The sequence below is a fragment of the Balaenoptera ricei genome, chromosome 2 (genome assembly GCF_028023285.1).
Source record: "Balaenoptera ricei isolate mBalRic1 chromosome 2, mBalRic1.hap2, whole genome shotgun sequence".
Classification (NCBI taxonomy): domain Eukaryota; kingdom Metazoa; phylum Chordata; class Mammalia; order Artiodactyla; family Balaenopteridae; genus Balaenoptera; species Balaenoptera ricei.
This window is the reverse complement of record NC_082640.1, coordinates 81,539,196-81,562,898: the sequence shown is the minus strand read 5'-3', so window position 1 is coordinate 81,562,898 and position 23,703 is coordinate 81,539,196. Positions and strand designations below refer to the sequence as shown.

The 23,703-nt window shown below is 37.3% G+C and overlaps 1 protein-coding gene across 2 annotated transcripts in view; it reads left to right on the top strand.

Moving 5' to 3' along the window:
• The window catches only part of UNC13C (unc-13 homolog C), a 596,809-nt gene that overhangs the window by 207,233 nt on the left and 365,873 nt on the right, over nucleotides 1-23,703 (top strand). For both annotated transcript variants that reach the window (XM_059915534.1, XM_059915533.1), the window contains one exon: nucleotides 12,669-12,888. In XM_059915534.1, the coding sequence (XP_059771517.1) occupies nucleotides 12,669-12,888 (220 nt within the window). The remainder of the gene's footprint in view (nucleotides 1-12,668; nucleotides 12,889-23,703) is intronic.

Below are 23,703 nucleotides of genomic sequence, written 5' to 3'. Positions count from 1 at the left end.
AACAATAATTACAAGCTGGTGTTCTTATTATTTTTGTTACTACAGTTTGATTATTTTGCATAAGCCTTTCCTTTTAGACTCCATGAAGGTAGCACTATATCGTGTTTGTTGTTCTTGTTAAATATTTTCATCCCTATTGCTTAGTACACTGTCTGACATAAGATAGATGCTTTGTCAATTCTTGTTGAATGAAAGAACCAGCATGATTAGAAGGTACAAGGAGGTCAGGGGTTCTTGAATTTGGTTCATTCGAATCAACTGGGGGAGCTTTAAAACATACTTATGTCTGAGTCTCACTCCCATGATTCTGATTTAATTGGCTTCAAGTATAGCCTGGATAGAAGAGGTTTTTTTTGTTTTGTTTAAACTTCCAGGTGATTCCAATGAGCAGTGGGTGTTGTGCCACTGTAACTGCGTCCTGCACAGCCACTCTGCTGGGGCTTTTAAAAAAAATAATAATTAATTAATTAACTTTCATGGCTGCGTCGGGTCTTAGTTGCGGCACTTGGGATCTTCGTTGAGGCATGCAGGATCTTTCGTTGTGGTGCACGGGCTTCTCTCTAGTTGTGGTGCTCGGGTTTTCTCTTCTCTAGTTGTGGCATGCAGGCTCCAGAGCGTGCGGGTTCTGTAGTTGTGGCACGTGCCGGCTTAGTTGCCCTGCGGCATGTGGGATCTTAGTTCCCTGAGCAGGGATCGAACCTGCGTCCCCTGCATTGCAAGGCGGATTCTTTACCACTGGACCACCAGGAAAGTCCCTCTGCTGGGGCTTCTGTCCAAGACAGTTTATCTGTGCCCTCCTTTATTGCAACTATGTACTCTACCTCCCCCAATTTTAGAGAATTTGTCATTCTTAGAGAATAAAAATGTGGCCACTATTATTACTTGTTTTAAATTTCTATGCACTTGCCATTTAAACACCATTATTTATAGTTATATTTTTCATTCTCTTCTTCCTGTCATTGTCGTCTTCCACCCAAAGCCAGCCTTTCCTAGGTGTCTATCAGCAAGCTGCGCTCCCCAACCCAATCAGCCCTTAAGTACTACATCAGCAATAGTACATGTCCCTTTGAATATCTGGGTGCTACAGCAAGTTCAGAACGTTTTTTATTGTGCCGTAGGATTTTTAAAATATGGCTGCTTTCTCAGGGGCTTATTCTTATCTACTGGGTTTATGATGCCATGTAATATGTTCACTATAGTTTGGACACGAGAGAAAGTAAACATTCTCTAGTATATGAGAAAGCCTCATATTGCTTGCTGAATCTCAAAGTATCCAGTCTTTTGCTTTTGAGGAAATAATCAAGGAAATAATCAAGATGGAAGGTTTTTATTGACTCCTAGACTGTTCCTTTCTTACATTTTAAAATTTGCTATTTGGTTTAACGCACAAATACTCATTCCTATGAAAAGTGAAGAGGAAAGCGACAGAAATTAGAGGAATGCTATTACATTTTCCGAGGCTCTGACAGAGACCACACCCTCACTTCATAGTTAAATTAGCTATTGATCTACTGTTTCTTTACTTAAACATATCATTTTGCTTCTTTAGTTTCAGAAGACCTATGTAGAAGATATTTCTGTGTGGGTGTTGAGTGGATGAACAGCTCCCTCTAAAACTCATCAGCTCCCTCTAAAACTCATAGAGCCCGTATCCCTGGGGCCCATGTCTCAAAAAGCAAATGAAATATGACTTCTGTACAACAGGCATATTAAATGTCACTCTTGACAAGCTGTCACATTAAGTCATTACATGGGCAACTAACACAAATGCTGGAACAAATAACTTTCCACTTCCCAGTTCCGTGAGTCCCAGGCACCCTCAATGTGAAGCAGGAAATATTTGCCATTACATGAAGAAGAAAGGCTTGGCCATGTGGAAAATGGTAGCCCTTCTATTTGAATTAAAGAGATGTGCGGTAAAAAGCTCAGTCATCTCTTCCAAGGAAGGATAGGGCTATAAAGTCTGATGCAAGATGACAGTGGGTCAGCCAGCATCACGTCTACTGACACACTGTTGGCAGTGGGCAAAGTATTGCCAGGTGCCCCATCCATCACCAATTCCCAGTCACCACAAGGAGCTACTGGGACTGATTGGGAATCTCAGTCTAATCAGCCCTTAAGTACTACAGCTTTGAAATATTCCCATCTGGTTTAATAACACCAGACAGGATAACAATCTAGTATCCATATACCACAACAATAATCTGCCCGGCACTACACTGCTCAGCTTTGTGCTTGCTTTCTCAGTGATAGTTTCCTAGGTTTAGACCCAAGAGTAGCACAATCAAAGTAAATCCGTTCACTGTTTCAACAAATATTAATTGACTGTCTTCTGTGTTTCAGGCATTGTTTCAGATTTTGGAAATAAGGCAGAGAACAACTCATTTAAAAATCCCTGCTGTCATGATGCTTATAGTGAGAGAGGAGCTGAGATATTATCTTTTGTACCCACTGTTGCTATAGTTCATGATGGAAGCTTTTAGTAGGCAGGGGTATTTAGACTAAGACAGGCTTAGATGATGGTTATGAGAAACTCAGGTAGAGTGAGGAATCAAAATCACCAAGGCTAAAAGAGATTCTAGAACACTGTTTGTTCTATCTGGGTTGATGTCCATGTTTAGTAGGCTGGCCTAAGGGCAGGCTTATAGGGAGTGTCAATTCTCATAAAGGGTTGATTTGTCTAGGAGGATAGAGGTCCTTCTTCCAATAACAGGATTCAGGCCAAAGAAAAGGGACTGGCAAGAACTAGGTGTGGGGATAAACAGGATATCAGACCTGGGTCCTATTCCTAGCATGACCTAGAAAGATACATGGAAGGAGGAAGCAGGTCAGAACACCTGTCTGGTGCCTGGGGTTCAATCTGGAAGTTGCAGGCTCAGTTCACCCAGGGATTCCAGACTCCCGCTCAGGAACAGGAATCCTTCCATACCACGTGAACAAGTATTGAAGTGATATGGCCTGAATTTGAATCTCAGCTCCACCTCTTATTGCCTTTGAGAACTCATTTCTTATCAGTATGCTTTGTCTCCCTGAGACTTGTTTATCTCATCGTTAAATTAATGTAATAATAATACTTATCTCACAATGAGAGAGAATTAAAGAAATGTCTTGCCAGGCACAGCAGTGGCAGTCAGGGCAGTGGGACAGGGACTTAGGATGAAGTATCCAGAGTACCTGCTAAGCCCAGTGCCTCCCTGTCACCTTTGCAACTGAGGGGCAGATTGCAGGGAGTACTGACAGGGGAGTCATCAGCAATGACACCAAATGTACAGGTTATCTCTTGTTTACAAGTAGTATTGCTATTGGTCCTGCTTCTTTCCTTCTTCAAGAGAAGGAAATCATGGTCCTTGGCTTGAGAAAAATGTCGGTCCAAGTCCACCATTTACTACCTGAGGGAACTTGGGCAAGTTACTGAAATTTCCTTGGCCTCAATTTTCTCATATGTTTGCTAATTATGTAAGATTTTTGCACCTATATTCATTAGTAAAATGGCCTATGATTTACCATGTCTTTGAACAATTGTGGCATCAAGAATAAACTAATTTTATAAAATAAGTAGGGAAGATTTCCTTTTCCACTTCTCTGGGGTGATCTGCATAAAGTAAGTGTTGCTAACCTTTGAAGACTGACAAAACTTGCCTCTAAAACCGTCTTGTACTTTTTTTGTTTTTGTTTTTTTAGGGTGGTTATATGACTACTAAATCAATTTATGTAGTATAACAATTCTATCCATGTTATTTAAACATTTGTTCTTGAGTCAATTTTAATCATTTATATTTTTTCCAGAAAGTTATCATTTTTTCTAAATTTGCAAATTTAATACCGTCAAATTGTTCCATATAATTATATCATTTATAAAAGCTTGTGCTGTTTTCATCTTATTATTTATTTGTATTTTTTTCTCTCTTTTATAGAATCAGTACTGCAAGAGATTCTCTGGCATTTGTTTTGTTGACTCCATATTTTGTTTCTTTGTTTTATATTTCATTTATTTCTGCTCTTATTCATCTTCTACTTTTTATATTTTCCCTGAAGCTATTTTTCTAACTTATTAAGTTGAATATGTAGTTTGTTAATTTTTATTGTTGCTATTAACTAGTGCATACACAGAAAACAATATCTACAACATAAATGAAGGGAGTAAATAACAATACAAACACCTTATATCCAGCACTCAGAGCTTTAAAAAGAGAATATTTCCATCCCTTGTATATTCCTTCCTCATTTTCTTCCTCCTTCTACATTTCAAAGATTTCGTATCTATCATTTTGTTGCTGTTGTTTATATTTTTACCACACTTGTATAACCTAATTTTCTTTTTGTCTTTTCTACCAAATGCATTTTAAACTATTCATTTTCCTCTCAGCACACTTTAGCTGCATCATACAAGTTTTGATGTATAGTGCTTTTATTGTTGTTGAAATAGAATTATTTCATAAATTGTCCAGTGATTAATATTTTGACTCATCAGTTATTTAGAAAGTATATTCATTACTCTTCCAGAGATAAAGGCTTTATTTTTGTTACTGCATCATGTTCAGAGGACATGGACTGTATTTTCAGTCTTTGGTATTTAATTGAAGATTGCTTTATGGCTTAGTACATGATCAACACTGTAGATATCCCATATGAGCTTTTTCTCTTCAGTACATAAATTTTGGGACTTCTATATCCCTGATAAATTGTTTCTTTCAACTTTTGGTAGCAATCAAATTGTTTCTTTCAACTTTTGGTAGCAAACCTATTAATTTCTTGAATGTTTTTTCCTTAAAAATATTCTGTGATATTAATACAGCTCACTGAAGTAATTAGGTTAATATCTTCCTTGATAGAAACTTTTCTAGCCCTTTCTTTAAATCTTAATGTGTTTTATGCATATCTCATAAAAACAGATAGCTTAGTTTTAAAATTCAATCTCAGAATTTGTCTTTTTATGGGTGGATTCAGTTTACATTTATTATAATAAATTTGAGCTTAGTTCTATTATTTTTAAATGTTTAATTAAAATACTTTTCAAATTTTAAAGTTGATCAATAATTCTGTCCTGAAAAAATATATAAAGGTCTGAAAATGCTTAGTCTCTGATTACTACCCTCAATGCCCACACTAGGTAGAAGGCAAGTCTAAATGTCATATCTGAAAATGGTCTGAAAACCCAAAGATCCAAGCCCATGGAGTTTAACTGGATCCCAAACATACCTGTTAGGTTTCCACAGAATCTGCTTTTTTAATTCTGTCATTAAGTTCCATTTATTTATTTATTTATTTATGTATTTAGGTGCCTGGGGAATCTTTCTTTGGAGCCCTTCTACATAGTAAAATGTTTTTTTCCAACACTTACCTAGTGGGCTATATCAACTTCATTTGCCAGGTTGCCAGATCAGTTTTCCAATAAACAAAATGAATATACTAATATTTCTAGAGGATTTGGAAGGGAATCAAATGAGATAACAAATAGACAGCACTTCAACCATTTTGGATGCATAAATATTATTTTTTTTATGATTGTCTACTTTCACTACACAGCTTTCCATAGCTACATGATTGACTTTCTTGGTTTTACAAGAGAAAATAGAATGGGTTCCCTTTAAGAGGGAGGGTCACCCCTTTCCCTCTCTTCCTTTTATAATATCCTAACCCTTCTTCCTGTTCTTTCATGGCCTCTGTCAGAAGATTTATAAGAACTCAGTCTCTGCCCCAACTGGTAAGAATTAGACTTTCCAGATTAAAATGCCTAAAGTTTCTCTCAGTGGAGAAATTCAAATTATTTTTGGCCACTTATATTTAATAAGTTACTCATCTCATACCACCTTCTTTATTTGTATATATATATTTTTTCATTCAAAGTTTGAATTGGAGAAAAAGTGATACTTATATAGTACATGACAAATTTACCCTAATTTGTTATCAGATCAAGATCCATGTCATGTATTGGCATGGAACCACATTGTACTTCAGAGTGTATATCCTATATTGTCCTCTCCTTAAATTATTGAACCATCTATTTTATCACTGTTCCACCCTCTTTATTTGGACTCAATCCATAAGTTACTTAGGTCACTGGTAATTAGTACCTGTTATAAAACAATATAAGTAAAAACAAATTACTTACAGTCTTCCATGTTTAGGCACATAACTTTTAGTCTCTGTTAGCACTTTCTGCTACAAAAAATTTTACCCGAGTAATTTTAGCTTCTACAGTCACTCTTATGTAATGATTAGTCTAATGAGTAAATCAGTCATGAAATTATGTCTGTTTTTATACTCAGGAACTTATTCTACCATTGTTCTGTCCTCATGCTTATAACCAATTTCAAAGGTCACATTGTACCTAATCTTTGCTCTGCAAATCTTTCTGATGCTTTTGTCCAGAAATAGCAAAATGATACTTAGAGGACAGTAAATAGATTTCTAAAATCATGCATCAAGTATGTGAAATATGCTTGAAAACAAGAAGCTTACTTTTTTTCCTGGAATTATCTAAATGTGATTGTTTTCAAGTATAGGAAAGAGATGGTTTACATAGTTCTATCAGGGAAGCCCACAGGATGCAGACAAAAATAGAACTTCATTAGTTAAGTTGCTGGTTAACATAGGAGAGGGAAAAGGAGAAAAGGTATGTGGCAAATGGAGACAGTCAAGCTTTGTTGCTGTTATAAGTGTTAACAGTTTGTAGATTGGAATTTTGGTGGTCCAAAAACACTGGTAATTGTTCTCTGCAGGAGGCTTGATTGCTTTGTTTCTCGGACTCATTTTAATTTCCCCATGTAGTTATCAATAGAAAAGGCAGTTCATTCCCTGTCCTAATTGTTCAGAAAGTGATATATTAGGGCAACTCACTTTAAATTCCAGTTTCTCAGAGCAGGAATTTTTAACAAAATCTATGTCTAAAATATGAGCATCTTCCTCTTTGTAGTCCAAAGGTTGTACTTGGCTACTAAGTCTTACCTGAGTGAAAGCAGAGTAATCATTTCTACAGATTAAAGCAGTGTTGAAACAATAAAAATGGCCTTACTTTCTGGAATCACACTAGTAATATAAAAATAATGTTTATTGTTTTTCACGTCATTGCAAAAGCCTGATATCATGGCTATAAATAGAAAAATTACTGGAAGAACATGCATCAAACCATACCTAACTTTGAAAAATTAAATTATTTTTCATTTTAATGCTTGTTTGGGTTTATAAATTACTTTTGCAGTGAGCATACATTTTATTATTATCAGAACATACATACATTTTAGCAAATAATATATGTTTGTTGTAGAAGATTTGAAAAGTTTAGAAACACTTAAAATAGATTAGCAGGAAGTCTCCCAAACTGCTGAATCCACTCTGTCCTTCCGTCCTAATTCCAGTAATTGAGCTCTGCTTGTTCTTCAGACCACCTTCTCCATATGTCTAGTTCCTTGTTTACCTAGGCCAGAGACCCTCTCTTGATAACATAACCAGTTCCCATCCTTTCACATCAGCTTGGATCCTATTAGCTACACCCTATTATCTTTCTACCTACTCTAAGTACATGTGTGTAGGTATGAAAGTATGTGTGTATATATATTTTCTCTTCCCTTTAATCCAACTCTTAAAGGTCAGTTACAGGCTTCCATTTCCCATTGTCCATGGCTAATTTTACTGTTTCCCCTTGTTTTCTTCTGCTTTGTTTTTATTCAGTGCCTGATATCCTATCTTTTGCCTTATTCCACAAAAACTCCACACTCTATGTCCGTATAATCTTGTTTGATCTGGTCTTATTTTGCTGCTAAAAATACACTCTTTCCCCCAGTATGCAGTATTCCCCTGAGATATGAGTCCCTTCTTATCAGATGTATTTTTCATGCTTTCCTTAGCCATTCATTTCCTCAGTTTCTAAAGTGACCATCATTCCATCTTAGTCTTTGTTGGAATAAGAAATGTTTTCATAAGCCATTTATTTTATTTTATTTTATTTTATTTATTTATTTTTTTAACATCTTTATTGGAGTATAATTGTTTTACAATAGTGTGTTAGTTTCTGCTTTATAACAAACTGAATCAGCTATACATATACATATACCTGCATATCTCCTCCCTCTTGTGTCTCCCTCCCACCCTCCCTATCCCACCCCTCTAGGTGGTCACAAAGCACCAAGCTGATCTCCCTGTGCTATGTGGCTGCTTCCCACTAGCTATCTATTTTACATTTGGTAGTGTATATATGTCCATGCTACTCTCTCACTTCGTCCCAGCTTACCCTTCCCCCTCCCTGCGTCCTCAAGTCCATTCTCTACATCTGTGTCTTTATTCCTGTCCTGCCCCTAGGTTCTTCAGAACCTTTTTTTTTTTAGATTCCATACATATGTGTTAGCATACAGTATTTGTTTTTTCCTTTCTGACTTACTTCACTCTGTATGACAGACTCTAGGTCTATCCACCTCACTACAAATAACTCAATTTCGTTTCTTTTTATGGCTGAGTAATATTCCATTGTATATACGTGCCACATCTTCTTTATCCATTCATCTGTCGATGGACACTTAGGTTGCTTCCATGTCCTGGCTAATGTAAATAGACCTGCAATGAACATTGTGGTATGTGAATCTTTTTGAATTATGGTTTTCTCAGGATATATGCCCAGTAGTGGGATTGCTGGGTCATATGGTAGTTCTATTTTTAGTTTTTTAAGGAACCTCCATACTGTTCTCCATAGTGGCTGTATCAATTTACATTCCCACCAACAGTGCAAGAAGGTTCCCTTTTCTCCACACCCTCTCCAGCATTTTTGTTTGTAGATTTTTTGATGATGGCCATTCTGACTGGTGTGAGGCGATACCTCATTGTAGTTTTAATTTGCATATCTCTAATGATTAGTGATGTTGAGCATTCTTTCATGTGTTTGTTGGCAATCTGTATGTCTTCTTTGGAGAAATGTCTATTTAGGTCTCCTGCCCATTTTTGGATTGGGTTGTTTGTTTTTCTGATACTGAGCTGCCTGAGCTGCTTGTAAATATTGGAGGTTAATCCTTTGTCAGTTGCTTCATTTGCAAATATTTTCTCCCATTCTGAGGGTTGTCTTTTCATTTTGTTTATGGTTTCCTTTGCTGTGCAAAAGCTTTTAAGTTTCATTAGGTCCCATTTGTTTATTTTTGTTTTTATTTCCATTTCTCTAGGAGATGGGTCAAAAAGGATCTTGCTGTGATTTACATCATAGAGTGTTTTGCCTCTGTTTTCCTCTAAGAGTTTTATAGTGTCTGGCCTTACATTTAGGTCTTTAATCCATTTTGAGTTGATTTTTGTGTATGGTGTTAGAGAGTGTTCTAATTTCATTCTTTTACATGTAGCTGTCCAGTTTTCCCAGCACCACTTATTGAAGAGGCTGTCTTTTCTCCATTGTATATTCTTGTCTCCTTTATCAAAAATAAGGTGACCATATGGACGTGGGTTTATCTATGGGCTTTCTATACTGTTCCATTGATCTATATTTCTGTTTTTGTGCCAGTACCATATTGTCTTAATTACTGTAGCTTTGTAGTATAGTCTGAAGTCCAGGAGCCTGATTCCTTCAGCTCTATTTTTCTTTGTTAAGATTGCTTTGGCTATTCGGGGTCTTTTGTGTTTCCATACAAATTGTGAAATTTTTTGTTCTAGTTCTGTGAAAAATGCCAGTGGTAGTTTGATAGGGATTGCATTGAATCTGTAGATTGCTTTGGGTAGTATAGTCATTTTCACAATGTTGATTCTTCCAATCCAAGAACATGGTATATCTCTTCATTTGTTTGTATCATGTTTAATTTCTTTCATCAGTGTCTTACAGTTTTCTGCATACAGGTTTTTTGTCTCCTTTGATAGGTTTATTCCTAGGTATTTTATTCTTTTTGTTGCAATGGTAAATGGGAGTGTTTCCTTGATTTCTCTTTAGCCATTTATTTTAGAGTAATTTTCACCTTTGGTAAACACGTGCCCATATCCCCAAAAATCAAGAATGAAAAAACTCATTATCGTTTTTTTGAGACTGGGGATATGTACCCTGTAGTGAATTACCTAATGTTTTTCTCCAGCTTCTACAGTTCTCAAATGTTATGGTTTATTCTAATGCCCCATTCAATTGATTTTCAATGTGCTGTCTAGTAAATTTTCCATGTTTCTTCTTTTTGAAATTAGCTTCACTTCCTCTTTTCATGAAATGGACCATCCCTCTTTAACCAAACCAACCCAAACCAAACATTTCAATGAAACCTTCTCAGCTGTCTTTCACTTGCTTTCCTTCAGCCTATTTAATTTTTTAGCAAGTGGTCCATATATTTATTACTCCTACTATAGCCTAAGGATTTAGAGCACTGAATATATGTCACTTGAATTCAATAAAATGAAAATGGACATAGGGAATTAAAGTGTGTTCATCATCAATTTTAAATTATGCAGATAAATTCATGTCCAAAATCAACCCCTTGCCCAACTCTGCTTTCTAAATTAATATGTATTTCTCACTTGCGTTCAGTAGCAGACTGTTCTCTTCCCGCCCAGTGTTCCAATGAGTTAGAATTGTTGTTTTCCCCTACTAAGACAACAAATTATGCAATCGCAAATATACCTAGACTCCATTCTTATTTTTTGAGCTCAACCAAAAATTCTGTATTACACACACACACACACACACACACACCACATATACACATTACACGTTCCTCCAGCCCCTCAGCTCAGCTAGAACATGAAATTGTCTATGGAGAGCTGATTGTAAATCTGTTATGCCAAGAATCATTCGAGTCACTTTGATGATATTGGATATCACTCTGCTAGGCAGTAAATGGGAAACAAAGACGCATAATACATACTTCTAATTCTAAAAGAACTCTTAACAGTTCTTTTCAAGACAAGACATCTTCATTATGGAATGAAGCCAAGAGATTTATTGGGTCAGACTATCTTTATTGAAAAGTGATGGATCTACTTGTTCTGTCTATACAAACCCTAACACAGGGGTCTTCTATTTGAGAAATTCCCATAGTTTGAACATACTGTTGCTCTGTAGACTCACTTGAAATATAAAGAGCTTTGATCAGCCCCTCATGTAGTAGCAAGGCAGGATCTTGCTGTTCAAAGGCTAGAAAAATGTTTTAGTAATGTTTAACTCCCTGGTAGGGAACCTCCTTCCACCATTAACAAACATATTCTGGGAAAATACATAATGAGGGGAATGTATTAATAAAGGGAAATATGCTGTTACCGTACTATGGATTTGAAAAATAATGACAAGTTAGCCATTTCAACACTGTGGGAAGATATTCTGAAATGAGATTTAAGGATGATTAATGCAAAATACAAGTGCTTCCTTTTTAGCGTTGCTTATCAGCTAGACTCTTACAGGATTTATGTAAATAACCATTCATTATGCATCAGGTAGTTGTGGGAAGTTATTTGTAATTGTAACTTCAGAGAGTGCTAGTCTTTCTACCAGGACATCACCTGCACAGTGGGATATGACAATCAATTGGACAGACACATCCAAACAAGTCTCCACTATCAACACTAATACTTAGTATTTTCTTAGTGTTTGAAGTCTATGGACTATATTTGTTACCATCTCACAGTTTGATCTTCAACATAATACGGTAGATAGGTTGTACAGGAAAGTGAGGATTAGAGAGTTTAAGTCTCTTCCTAGATCACAAGACTCTTAAGTAACAGACATTCATTCATTTCACACACAAAAAATGTGTTGTACCTTTACTATGCCCAAGGACAATGATAGGCACTGTTTAGGCACTAGAGAAATAGGGAAGAGAGCTCCTGCCTTCTGAAGCCCATTTCATATGTCACACGATGGGGCCTGTGCTCGGGAACTCGGGCCTCCTGGCTCCTCGTTCAGTGCTCACTCTACCAACAGCTTCCATGTGCTATTAAAAAATATCTCCCTTTAAAATATAAAGCACCATGGGAGAGTGCCACATTTAACCTTTATCTACTACTAGGGCTTTCTTATCAATTAGTTGATGAGCTCCTTCCTAAGGAATAGGTGATGAAAGCAGTTCCCTGTGGAAAGATCTATAAAAGAAGTGTACTTTGGGACTGGGGAGAGGTGTAGTGTTAGAGAGGGTATAGAATCAGGGAGATGAGGCCTGGGTAGAATATAAAAGAGGGGTGGGAGTGTTTCTAGGGGGTTAAAATCAGCATTGAGAATATTTTCCATTACTTCATAATTTTACCAAGAACCAGAAGAACCAATTTAGACCAAGGATAGTAATATAAATTCCTTCTTTTTTTTTGAATTGATGTTTCCTGAACACCTATCTCAAGCCAGAGACTAGGTTAGGCTCTGAGGATAGAGCCAGCGGTGAGAACTATGGTCATCATCCTTGCCCTCATGGAGTTCACAGGATAGAGGGACACAGTCATTATCAAGTAACAAGAGCTCTGTGCTGCCATGAAAGAAGCTTACACAGCAGGGAGCCCAGTCCAATATGAAGATTAGGGAGTTCTTTGTGTTCAAAGAACTGGATTGGGCCCTAGGACACTGAACGAAGAATAAGTGTGCAGAGTTATTTTGATGACTGTCCTCACTTAAATCAATAATCAAGGGGTCCCCTCAAAATAGCGTTTTCAGGAAAAAGTGATAAAATGGTTTGTTTTTTGATGAAATTCTCCAGATCCACTGATGTGTCTTGTGTTGGTTACTTGTCTCATCTTCACAGAAAATACATGTCTTCAAGAAGACTTTGCAGGCACTGATCTACCCCATGTCCTCCACCACCCCACACAACTTTGAGGTCTGGACGGCTACGACACCTACCTACTGTTACGAGTGTGAAGGACTCCTGTGGGGCATTGCCCGGCAAGGCATGAAGTGTTCAGAGTGCGGAGTGAAGTGCCACGAAAAGTGTCAGGACCTCCTGAACGCGGACTGTTTGCAGAGTGAGTATTCGGTTAGGTGAAGAAGCAGGTGTGTAGAGCTGGTCTTACCCTATGCATTTTCAGCTCTTGCTAATTCTCAACAAATCCTACTCACCTCCTGCCTACTCATTCACACAAAGGTATACATACTGCCCACCAAGTCATGTAACTGATTGTGTCTTCCTACACTGTTGACCTTGGCACTTTCAGATTCCTCAGAATAACTACCTGGAGTTCAATGGCACTCGGACCAAGTAGAAAACTTCACAGTGACTTTCAATCTTTGTTCTCACTTTTATCTCATAATAGCCCCACGTGGTCAGTGGGAACATGTGAAGTCACATTCCTCAAACAGGGGTTAAGACACACCCCTGCGATGACAGCAACTGGAATTCTTTTCCAAGCCTACTTGACACCTGCCTTCTGCAGGCAAGAGCCATGCTCTTTTGCAGCCCCTGTGCAGCCCTTTGAATTGGGAGGTCCTGTATTTGATGTCAAAGACAAATCTAACTGACCAGATAGGTGACCTTGGGCAAGTTTTTCTAACTTCTCAGGGCTTCATTTTCTTCTACCAAATAAATAGGAATAATAAAATGTACCTCAGTGGGTTATTTCGAAAACTAAATGAAATAGTTGCTGCTAAGAGTCTGGCACATAGTAGATGCTCAATGAATATTAATCACCTCTCCATTCTTTTACATTTCTGAATAGGTACATGTCACTTTGACTTTCATGACAGGTTATCTTAAATTTTCCATTTCCAAAAAAAAATCCTTTATGCTGGTACTTTAGATTAGGTCCTGAAATGCCAAAACATCATACTCTAAAATACATATTATTGGCTTTTCACTGCTGGATTTGTCTGATGACCTTATATAACTAAAAAAGCACGGCTGAACAAATCTATTTAAACATGGATTTTCATTTTCAAATGATCTTTTTCACATCTAGATATTGTCCCCTTTGTTCATTCTTTATAGGAATGCAGTCATTGTAAGGTACATAGGTTGCCTGAAATTGAGGGAGGACAGAGGAAAATGTCAAAATAAAGATTGAATCAGAAATGCTGGCACAGCTGGCTCTTGCAGTAACAGTCACACATACTGTACGCTTTCCTCTACCTGATCAGTATTCTCCCTACAGAGTCAGGTCAGCCTAAGACTGTTAATGGTAATGAATGTGTTTTTTGAAACAAAATAGTACCCCTTCTTTGAAAAATAAAAGGCATATTTAGGAATGAGTGCTTAGAAGAAGGCAGATTGACTCAATATTACTCAGCCAATTTACTTGCAAGATCTCATAATACAATTAAAATTCAGTCTACCTGTTTAAAAACTGAATTGTGAACAGGCATCTTAAGAAACAATCACATTAGGGCAGTGACATTTTGAGAAAACAGATAGGAAAAATATTGCCATCTAGAAACAAATGGCTTGAGTCCCTTAAAGAAAAAAAAAAATGATGCAGATAATACCTAAGAAATGAGTTCATTCTTCTTTAAGTCTTTCAGAGAAGAGAGATGCCACCCATTCATTAAACTTTAGAAACATTTTCATAGTCTATTTCCATTTCTTGATATTATTTGGTATTGGTTAAATACACTAGGCGAGCTTTGCGCTGAAGTTATTCATTAAAATGCACATGTAAATTGGAAGAATCACAAACAGTGAAGAAAAAATGAGGGTAGACATGTATGCCCCAGGAAAAGGATATTTTCCTTGATAACCCCTCCTTATTTTTCCCTAAAACCTGTGTTCTCACCTTGAATGGAAAGAGGTGTTGCTAATACATGAATTCAACTTCATCACTTGCCACAATAACTGTCAATAAAATTTAAAGTTGTCCCTACAAAATCAGTGACATTTCCTTAAGAAATTTCTCTTTTCATTGCTTTAAGCAAGAAATCTGCAATGTGACACCTTGTGTGAAATACTTCCATGTGTGCCAAAATTGAAAGAAAAGGAGAGAATAAAAAATTAAGAGAAATCAGAGTTGGAAAAGACAGCTAATACTGCCACTTGTAAGCCCAAGGAAGTTCTTTGATTTCCTTCTCCAAATGGTCATTCAATTTCTGTTTGAGCATCTACAGAGAAAATTTAACACCTTGGCAGGCAGCTTAATTCATGTTAGAAAATTCTAGCTTATAAAATAAAATTTGAACCAACTCTTGCCTTATAGCAAATTCTTTTCGTTAAGCCAAATCTGACCTTTGGAGAAAATATTTAATAAATTGACTTCTATCATATATGATAGTTTTTCAAATACTTGAAGATAATAGTCTTCTTTAGGTTTCTAGAACCCTCATTATTTTGCTAATTCTTTTCTGAAGACATTGCAGTCTGTCAACGTGCATACACACATACACTCAGAATAAATCAAAAGGAAAAATAAGTCTGCATTTGGGTCTGACTAATGACCTGTACAAAATAAAGGGTATTTAAAGTTACTTCAAATTAATTTGAGTTTGGTATTTCAGTCCCATCAAGTCTTGGGTCTGTGACTTACATACTTGCAGTCAAGGGAAATTAGACCAGGTGATAATATCCCACTCACTGTTCTAGTACCTCCGTGCAGGTGCAGAGATGCATGGAAATAGGTTCCCCAAACAGCATCATCTCAGCTCCTGTCTAGTTGATTCTACTTGGTGGTTTCTACACTTCACTGCCTTCCTGGCCTGAGGCTAACAGCCATGTGAAGTGGAAGGTAGGAGCAAAGGATAGCAAAGGAAAACATAGCAATGCTTGAGAGAAGAGCACTGATCTGTCATACCCCTCCCTGTTCCAGGCCAGTAGCGATGGATAGAGTTCACCTATTTTTCTTGAATTAACTCATTTCTGTCCTGTTATTTGAAAATACATTTACTCTTTTTTTGGAAATGGCATTTGGTGATGGAAGAAATGGCATTTGGTGATGCAGCTAATGGAGGAGCAGTTTCTGACCCTGAATGATATTCACGTAACCCATAAGGACCTTGCCAAAACAGTTATGGTGGCAGTTTTAAACTAGGAAAAAGTGAAAACAAGTGTATGTTGGCTGGGTTGAGGTTGTATGCAGAGTGAGACATATGTAAAAAGAGAGATCATATCTAAAATATTTTCCTTGATTATCTTTTTACAGTAGAAAAGAGATAACTTCAAAATCAGAAAAATATGCAAATAACCATGTAGCCCAACCCAACTGGCTAGCACTTTCTTAGACATCTCCAAAGAAGAAATTCCAGAGCCCCACTGAAAAAATATTCTGCCTAGTTTTAATTCCTAACTGGAAATTTCAAGTATCTGCATAAAGAGAGAAAGTATTTCATCAAGAGTTCAGGAAAGCAGCATCTTGTGAGATGTGCTATTTTGTTCTGTGTTTCCCACTGACATTATGTTAAGCTTACATGCACTAATTATTAGCCATTGCGAATTCGTAACATTCACAAAATCTGGCTAGTGCACTCCTGTCTGCAAACTAGATACTGATTTTTTTTCATATTTCTGCTACCACATTTGCAACCACACTATCTTAAGACGGTTAGTTATTTGTATATGTTGAACAGCTATGGGTGGGAGCGTTATTCTGGGCTTTCAGATCTAGAAAGAAAGAAATCAGTGTTGTCCCTGGACTCAGACATATTTTCTAAAACTTAACTCAGGTGAATAGATGTAAACACATATGTTGGAAACTTTTGACATTCTACTCTGTCAACAGCAATTATGCAAAGTACGTTTATGTTATGAATATACTTAGGAAGCTTAGAAATAGGATTTTGTGTATCTACTGCTATAGGGTGGAGACCGGTCTTTGTTTCCCCATAATTTAGCACACATTTAAGCACAGCTAGCTGCATAATAAATGTTGGGGAAGTAACAAATGAGGGCATGTGAACACAATTAGAAATAGCATGAAATGATTTAAAGATCATCCTTCCATAGAACCATAGATCATTAAGGGAGCCTTTGAGATCAGCGGATTGGAGAACACGATCTACTGATTTTACTTAGTTCAGACAGTTCAGTATCTTGTCAAAAAGAATCAAATGGTAACGTAGGTAGGGTTACAACTAAGGTCTCTGAACTCCCAGCCTAGTGATCTCTCCTAATTTATAAAGAAATATGCAAAGTGGACCCTAGGGGGAAAAATGGAAAGTTGTTAAATTTTATCTCCAGTGCTTTCCCCCCTCCCTGTCTTTTAGACATTCTGTGCTGCCCAGACCTTGGCTTCCCAGCGCTCCCCATCATGATGACTCCTCAAGGCCTCCCTCTATGACCAACCCACAAAGCTCGGGGTATACCCTCAGTCCACCGTCTCCAATCACAACTCACTCGCTACACTGACTTTTCAACACTAAAGAGGAAATGATTTGATAAGTTAATTTGGATAAAAGTGGAATCAATAGTTAAGTTAGCTTAGAACAATTGTCAGTTCCTTAACCCAAAGGAATAACCTTATAATGAAGCATTTTCAGGTTTTGGGATAGGGTACATGGGGCACAAAAAGGGTGAGTATGCCTTACATAATGTCACAGAAGTATTCTATGTAACCTAAGCAAAGTCTACCTATCTATCTATATACATTTTTTTCATACTCCTGAACTACTTGAGAAAGATCTGGCTTCTAATCCTGTCACTAGTAGAGTTTTTTAAAACCTCTCTGAGCACCATTTTCCATATATGTGAAAATAATAATACCTGTCAATGCCCTCCAGCTAAAGACCACCAGGAACACACCTATGGTTTTAAAAGTTCAGTTTATTCCCCATCACTTCATGGAGAATGCACACCAGGGCATCTCAGTAAGAGGGCATTAAAAAAGCAGAGGATTTCTCTTGATCGGGTTTGCCTTGAAGTGAGGACAATTCTGTGGTTGTGTACATTAAAAAAAAAAATCTACGAGGAAAGCAGAGTGAGGCTAATAGCTGTACTTAGTGAAGAAGCAGTAGTCACTCATATTAGGAGAGGGATGTTTGGTATTTTGTGGTTACACGGTGACCTGGTTTTCATCTGTGCTTAGAAAAACTTATAGAGTGGCCTTGTTTGTCTTGCTTTAAGAGGGACCATGTGTGAGGATGGTGTCCTATGAGAGTCCTTATACCCAGCTGGAAAGCATTACTGCCTAGTGGTGAGCGCCAGGCCAGCTTCTAGCCACAGTGTGAACCAGATGTGTCAGCCGAATTTACATGTGTCAGAGGCTATTTTAAAAAAAGAGAAAAAGAAAGAAATCCTATGTTTAATTTTTTCTTTTTTTTCTTTCTTTCTTTTTTTTGAAAAGGATATGAAGAAATCTATGTAACTAACAGTGGTGAGACCAAAAAGATCTTTCCTCTTCCAATCTCTCCCTTGCTTCCTTCTTTTTTCTTTACATAGTAAAAATGTTTTTGAAGTTGCCCCCCCCCACCTTTTTTACAATTAATTTGTTCCCTTATAGCTTATAGATAGTTCTGGACTCTGAAATGACTGGGAAATCTTGAGAAAGTAAGTAGATAACGCTCATGAGATGGAGTTTTGACAAAGAATTGTGAGAGTGTATTCCTGATTTTGTTGGGGGGGTTTTGGCAGGCACGTTTCTAAACTTGTTCTAAAAGTTTGCATTTACTAAAAATGGAATGATCGAATCTGGTGGGGTTGATATAGCGGAAGCAGAGGAGAGGAAAGGTTGCTTTTCTTTATTTGGGGCTGTAGGCTTACTGACAGTGAAGTCACTTTATAGAGGGTGGCAGTTCCTCAAAAGGAGGCTCCCTGCCCACATTCCCCACCTCCAGGGGTGGGAGATGACGCGCCGCTAGATCTGTGCTCCTGCCGTTACCCTCCTGTTAAGCATCAGTCCTTTGTTGTTTGTGAGAAATTGTGTGGAGTGTGCAGCTTTGATCTTACAAGAAAAAGGAGGCGGCTGACTTGAAGACGGGGGAGTCTGGGGCTGTTCCTTGAAAGATTGAAGGTATGTTAAAAGAGGAGGGTTAAGATCATCTTGGTCGTAAAGCAACTAAAGGGAAAGGGTAGCAAGTGCCAACTACATGCCCACCTACATGATTTCATGGGAAAGAAAAGCAGTTGTTAAAAGCAGGTCCACCTACATGGTTTTCCTGGTTAAAAAAAAAAAAAGAAAAGCAATAAAGTTTCTCATACTAGACGCTCTTAGGGAGACACGTGCCTCAATATCAGACCCTGAGTGCGCTTTCCAGGTTTATTAACCATCAGCTACCTCTGGGTTCACCAGCCTCAGACACAGGTAAGGGTTAATGGATGTTAATAATAAATTATTATTATCATTGTTGTTATTATTAGTAGTATCTTCTGCAGTCTCTTTGAACTCTGTTGTCTTTTATCTTCAAGCACTTCATTGACTCCCATCTAGTAAATAGCTACAAAGCATTTAGCCTGTGGCAGACACTGAGCATGGCACTGTCCAGGGAAAAGTTTTCAAGGAGTTGCTTCACAGGGCAAGTAATTATGAAGCTCAGAACCCTAAAATTCCTCGTTAATGTGAAATTCTTTAACAAATGCTTATAACTTCACCTCTTAGACATTCTGAAATCCCTACACTTATTCAATTGTTATTATTGAAACTATATGCATTATCTCATTTAATCCTTACAATGACCCTGTAAAGGAAGACACTACTATTCTTTCCTTGTGTTTCTCAGATGGAGAAACTGAGGCTTACAGAGAGGAATTAACTAGCACAAGTTCAAATGGTTAGTAAGTGGCAAATCAGGATTCACACACAAGGCTCTGTTCTGCTATATCCAGAGCACCATGAGCACCATGCTTTCTTGCCTTATTTAAAAGTGATTGTCTTGATTGATTTTTTTGCATTTATAATTGGATTTATGCCCTTGCTTTACGTTATTAAATTCATGAAGTATATATGCCAACCAAATTCTGCTTTATAATGCTGGGCACCCATTTGTTTTCTGAAAGTCCCAAATCTGAAGCTGAGGGCCAGGTGTGTTTTGTCTCTTCATAATATATATTCCACAGCATGTTTATCATTTTAGATAGAATTCATTCTTGTTTCTTCCAGGATTTTGACCTTGTGGTCACAGTGTGCAAGAAGTTTATAGCACATTAAATTAAACCCAGAGCCAACTAAATACTCAAATATATTGTTTCTTTTTTAGATTCCCCCAATAAACATTTTATCTTCTCTATTTATTGAGTGTATCCTATTTTCCAAGCAATGTGTTAGATACTTGGAATACACATTTACTTGTGGTTGGCCTTGAAGAGTAGTGTGTACATATATATATATATATTCAGGTAGTTGTGTCAGTGTTGGTTGATAAATATTGAAGAATTCTGTGAGGCAGTTCCTTGAAATCAGCCATGCTAGGAGTATTTACACCACAGAAATCTGCTAATGCTATTAATCAAGTTTGGCTTTTGTTGTTCAGCTTTTTTCCATGGGGGAGGGGAGAAAACGTGACCACTGAATTTAGAAAGCCTGCATTTCTGTTAAGAAAGAGATAAGATCATATGCTGAGAATGGAGAGTGATGGCTGCGGTAGGTGACTTGAAAAGAGTAGAAATGTTTTAGAACAGCTGTTTGGAAAAATAGGAAAGAGAAGAGACTGAGACCACGGTGGAATCATATATTTGTTACATGCGTATAGATAATTATTTGGAAGGAAAATTGAAATTGTAAGTTGCCATGTAAAAGTGGTGAAACTGACTTTTATATGCAATTTAGATGCTTTGGGTAATGAATAAAAATTAAAGAAAATGAAGGTTTCTAGTTAATTGGATGTTCCATTAAATTAGGTGGAAGGGAGCCATGTGGGATAAGTCTGCCTCTGTCTAAGGTTGAAATCTCTTGCAGTTTTGTTGTGCATAATTGTATTAATCTGTCAATTAAGTGTTTTTATTTATTTATTTTTAAATTTATTTATTTTTTTATCTTTGGTTGCTTCGGGTCTTTGTCAATGTGCACAGGCTTTCTCTAGTTGCGGCAAGTGGGGGCTACTCTTCGTTGTGATGCGCGGGCTTCTCATTGCGGTGGCTTCTCTGGTTGAGGAGCACAGGCTCTAGGCACACGGGCTTCAGTAGTTGTGGCGCACGGGCTTAGTTGCTCTGCGGCATGTGGAATCTTTCCCGACCAGGGCTCGAACCCGTGACCCCTGAATTGGCAAGCGGATTCTTTTTTTTTTTTTTTTTTTTTAAGTTTTAGGGGATATTTTAATTTTATTTATTTATTTTTGGTTGTGTTGGGTCTTTGTTTCTGTGCGAGGGCTTTCTCTAGTTGCGGCAAGCGGGGGCCACTCTTCATCGTGGTGCGCGGGCCTCTCACTATCGCGCCTTCTCTTGTTGCGGAGCACAGGCTCCAGACACACAGGCTCGGTAGTTGTGGCTCATGGGCCTAGTTGCTCCGCAGCATGTGGGATCTTCCCAGACCAGGGCTCGAACCCGCGTCCCCTGCATTGGCAGGCAAATTCTTAACCACTGCAGCCAGGCAGATTCTTAACCACTGTGCCACTAGGGAAGTCCCTAAGTTTTTTTAAAAATAGCAAAGATGCATTCCATTTGTATAATGTATTACTCTTTTCTTTTTTTTTATGATCCAGAGCCTGATTTTTTTTTTAACAACTTTATTGGAGTATAATTGCTTTACAAAGTTGTGTTAGTTTCTGCTGTATAACAAAGTGAATCAGCTATATGTACACATATATCCCCATATCCCCTCCCTCTTGAGCCTCCCTCCCACCCTCCCTATCCCACCCCTCTAGGGGGTCACAAAGCACCTAGCTGATCTCCTTGTGCTATGCAGCTGCTTCCAACTAGCTATCTACTTTACATTTGGTAGTGTATATATGCCAATGCTACTCTCTCACTTCGTCCCAGCTACCCTCCCCTACCCCTGTGTCCTCAAGTCCATTCTCTTTGTCTGCATTCTAGCAGCTTCATTGAAATACAGTAATATGTCACCAGAGATCAACAATAAAGGAGATCAAAAGAGATATTACACAGTGAAAGCACTTGGTAAAGTATGTATTGCTCTACCAAGTGCTTTCACTGTGTAATATCTCTTGATCTCCTTTATTGTTGATCTCTGGTTGACGTACTACCATTAGAAAAATAAGATGAGATATATAGGTTCAATAAATAACAGGGCAATGAAAAGTCATTGTAGATGAGTTACAAAAATTATGAATTTGTCTTGTTTCCCTGAACTAAATAGATCTACTTTGAATCGTTTTCTTCAGATCAAAAATATAAAAGTAGAACTTAAAAAAAGCTATGTATCTTTTCTAGAAATAACAGTTAAAAGGCTCAAACCTAAGTCTCTATTAACTTGCTCTCCTAGATTGGCGATTTCACAACTTATGGGTCTGTATGTTGTCTGTACATATTGAGTAGATATTCTACTCCAACATCAGAAGCATTGGTGAATGATTTCAAAGCTAATTGTCAAGCTTTCCTAATTAATTCCTTAAAAGAATTCAAGCGGCAGTTGTTAGGTACAGAGATTTGGTTTCTTAGGAAGAAAAATCTCTTGACATTCCAGCCTTGAATTTGGTAGTTATTACTAGAAAGAACATTTATTATGTGGATGGCAGTCAGCTGGCTTTTCCTGAATTTAGAAAAATAATCCAAAGTACATTTAACTCTTGGGAACTTTAACACACTTTTCTAGAGCTTTGAGGGCATAATAGTCACAACAGTAATAGTTGTTTAGAAATCTGGGGGAAGTCAACATTTTTATGACACTTTGAGCATTCTTAGAATGACCTTTACAAACCAAACTTCTGAGGCACTTTGAATCTTGTAGGTGACTTTTTCAAGGCACTGCTGTTCTTTCTTTTTAATGAATATTCCAATACTTGAAGTAAAATATGCCTTTTGGGGAGTTGTAACTATATAGTGTGGCCTAAGCTAATTTTACCATGTAAGAGTTAATGTTCTGTGGAGCTAAACCATTACTGACAAATTACAAAAATGCTTAATTGCTTAAAGGTGCACAATTCACAAATGTGTAGCTGTTCGAGGGCATGCTTTAACAGACGACTAGGGCATTTAGAATGTCCTTTCAAATTATATCTTAAATGGAATACATTAATTTTTAGTATTTTTTTTAAATGTGGTATAAATTCTCAAAGGTTAAAAAAAAAAAGAGAGATAAAGACAAGGAAACTGCCCTTTCTGCCAATAGATTTTTCATCTCTTTTAGTGTACTCTAATTATACTTTGATTACTATGAATGTATTTTTTCTACTTTAGAAAATAAATGTTTTATTTTCAAATAAATGAAGATGTTCAGTAAAATACTGCCGTTAAATTTTAGATGAATTTATTACGAGGAAAGTTCAGAGTTGACTTTTTGTATTTTGTCTTAGCTTCTGTACTTAAATTGAGCATAACATTCACAGAAGTAGACCCAAAGAACATTACTGAGGCTATCCTTTGTGATAGGAATTGTACAGATAAATTATCACATTCAGTCTCTAAACTCTATTAGTATGCTTATTTCAGAAATACAATATTTCAAAAAATATAATACAAGTTGGGCAGTATTTACAGTCATGGAGATAAAATTTGGAACGATTACCACCTATAGACACAATTTTCTTCTTCTTTTCCTTATATCTCAGTTGCTTCTGTACCAAAAAGTGTTTGGTTTCAGCAGCGACAGTTCCTATAGACCCTGATACATGGGCTTTTGCTTTCCTACTTCAAACTCAGTAAGGAAACATGAGAGCTGGAATCAGGGTCCACTATTTGCTTGTGGAATACTGAACAACGCAGAGGCCACATAAGACTATCCGGCTGGTAGTTGGAGAAGGTGAGGGACCCAAGAATTGGCTTTTGGAAATCCTTCATTGCCAGGATTTGTGTTATAAACAAAAGTGCCCAGAAAGTT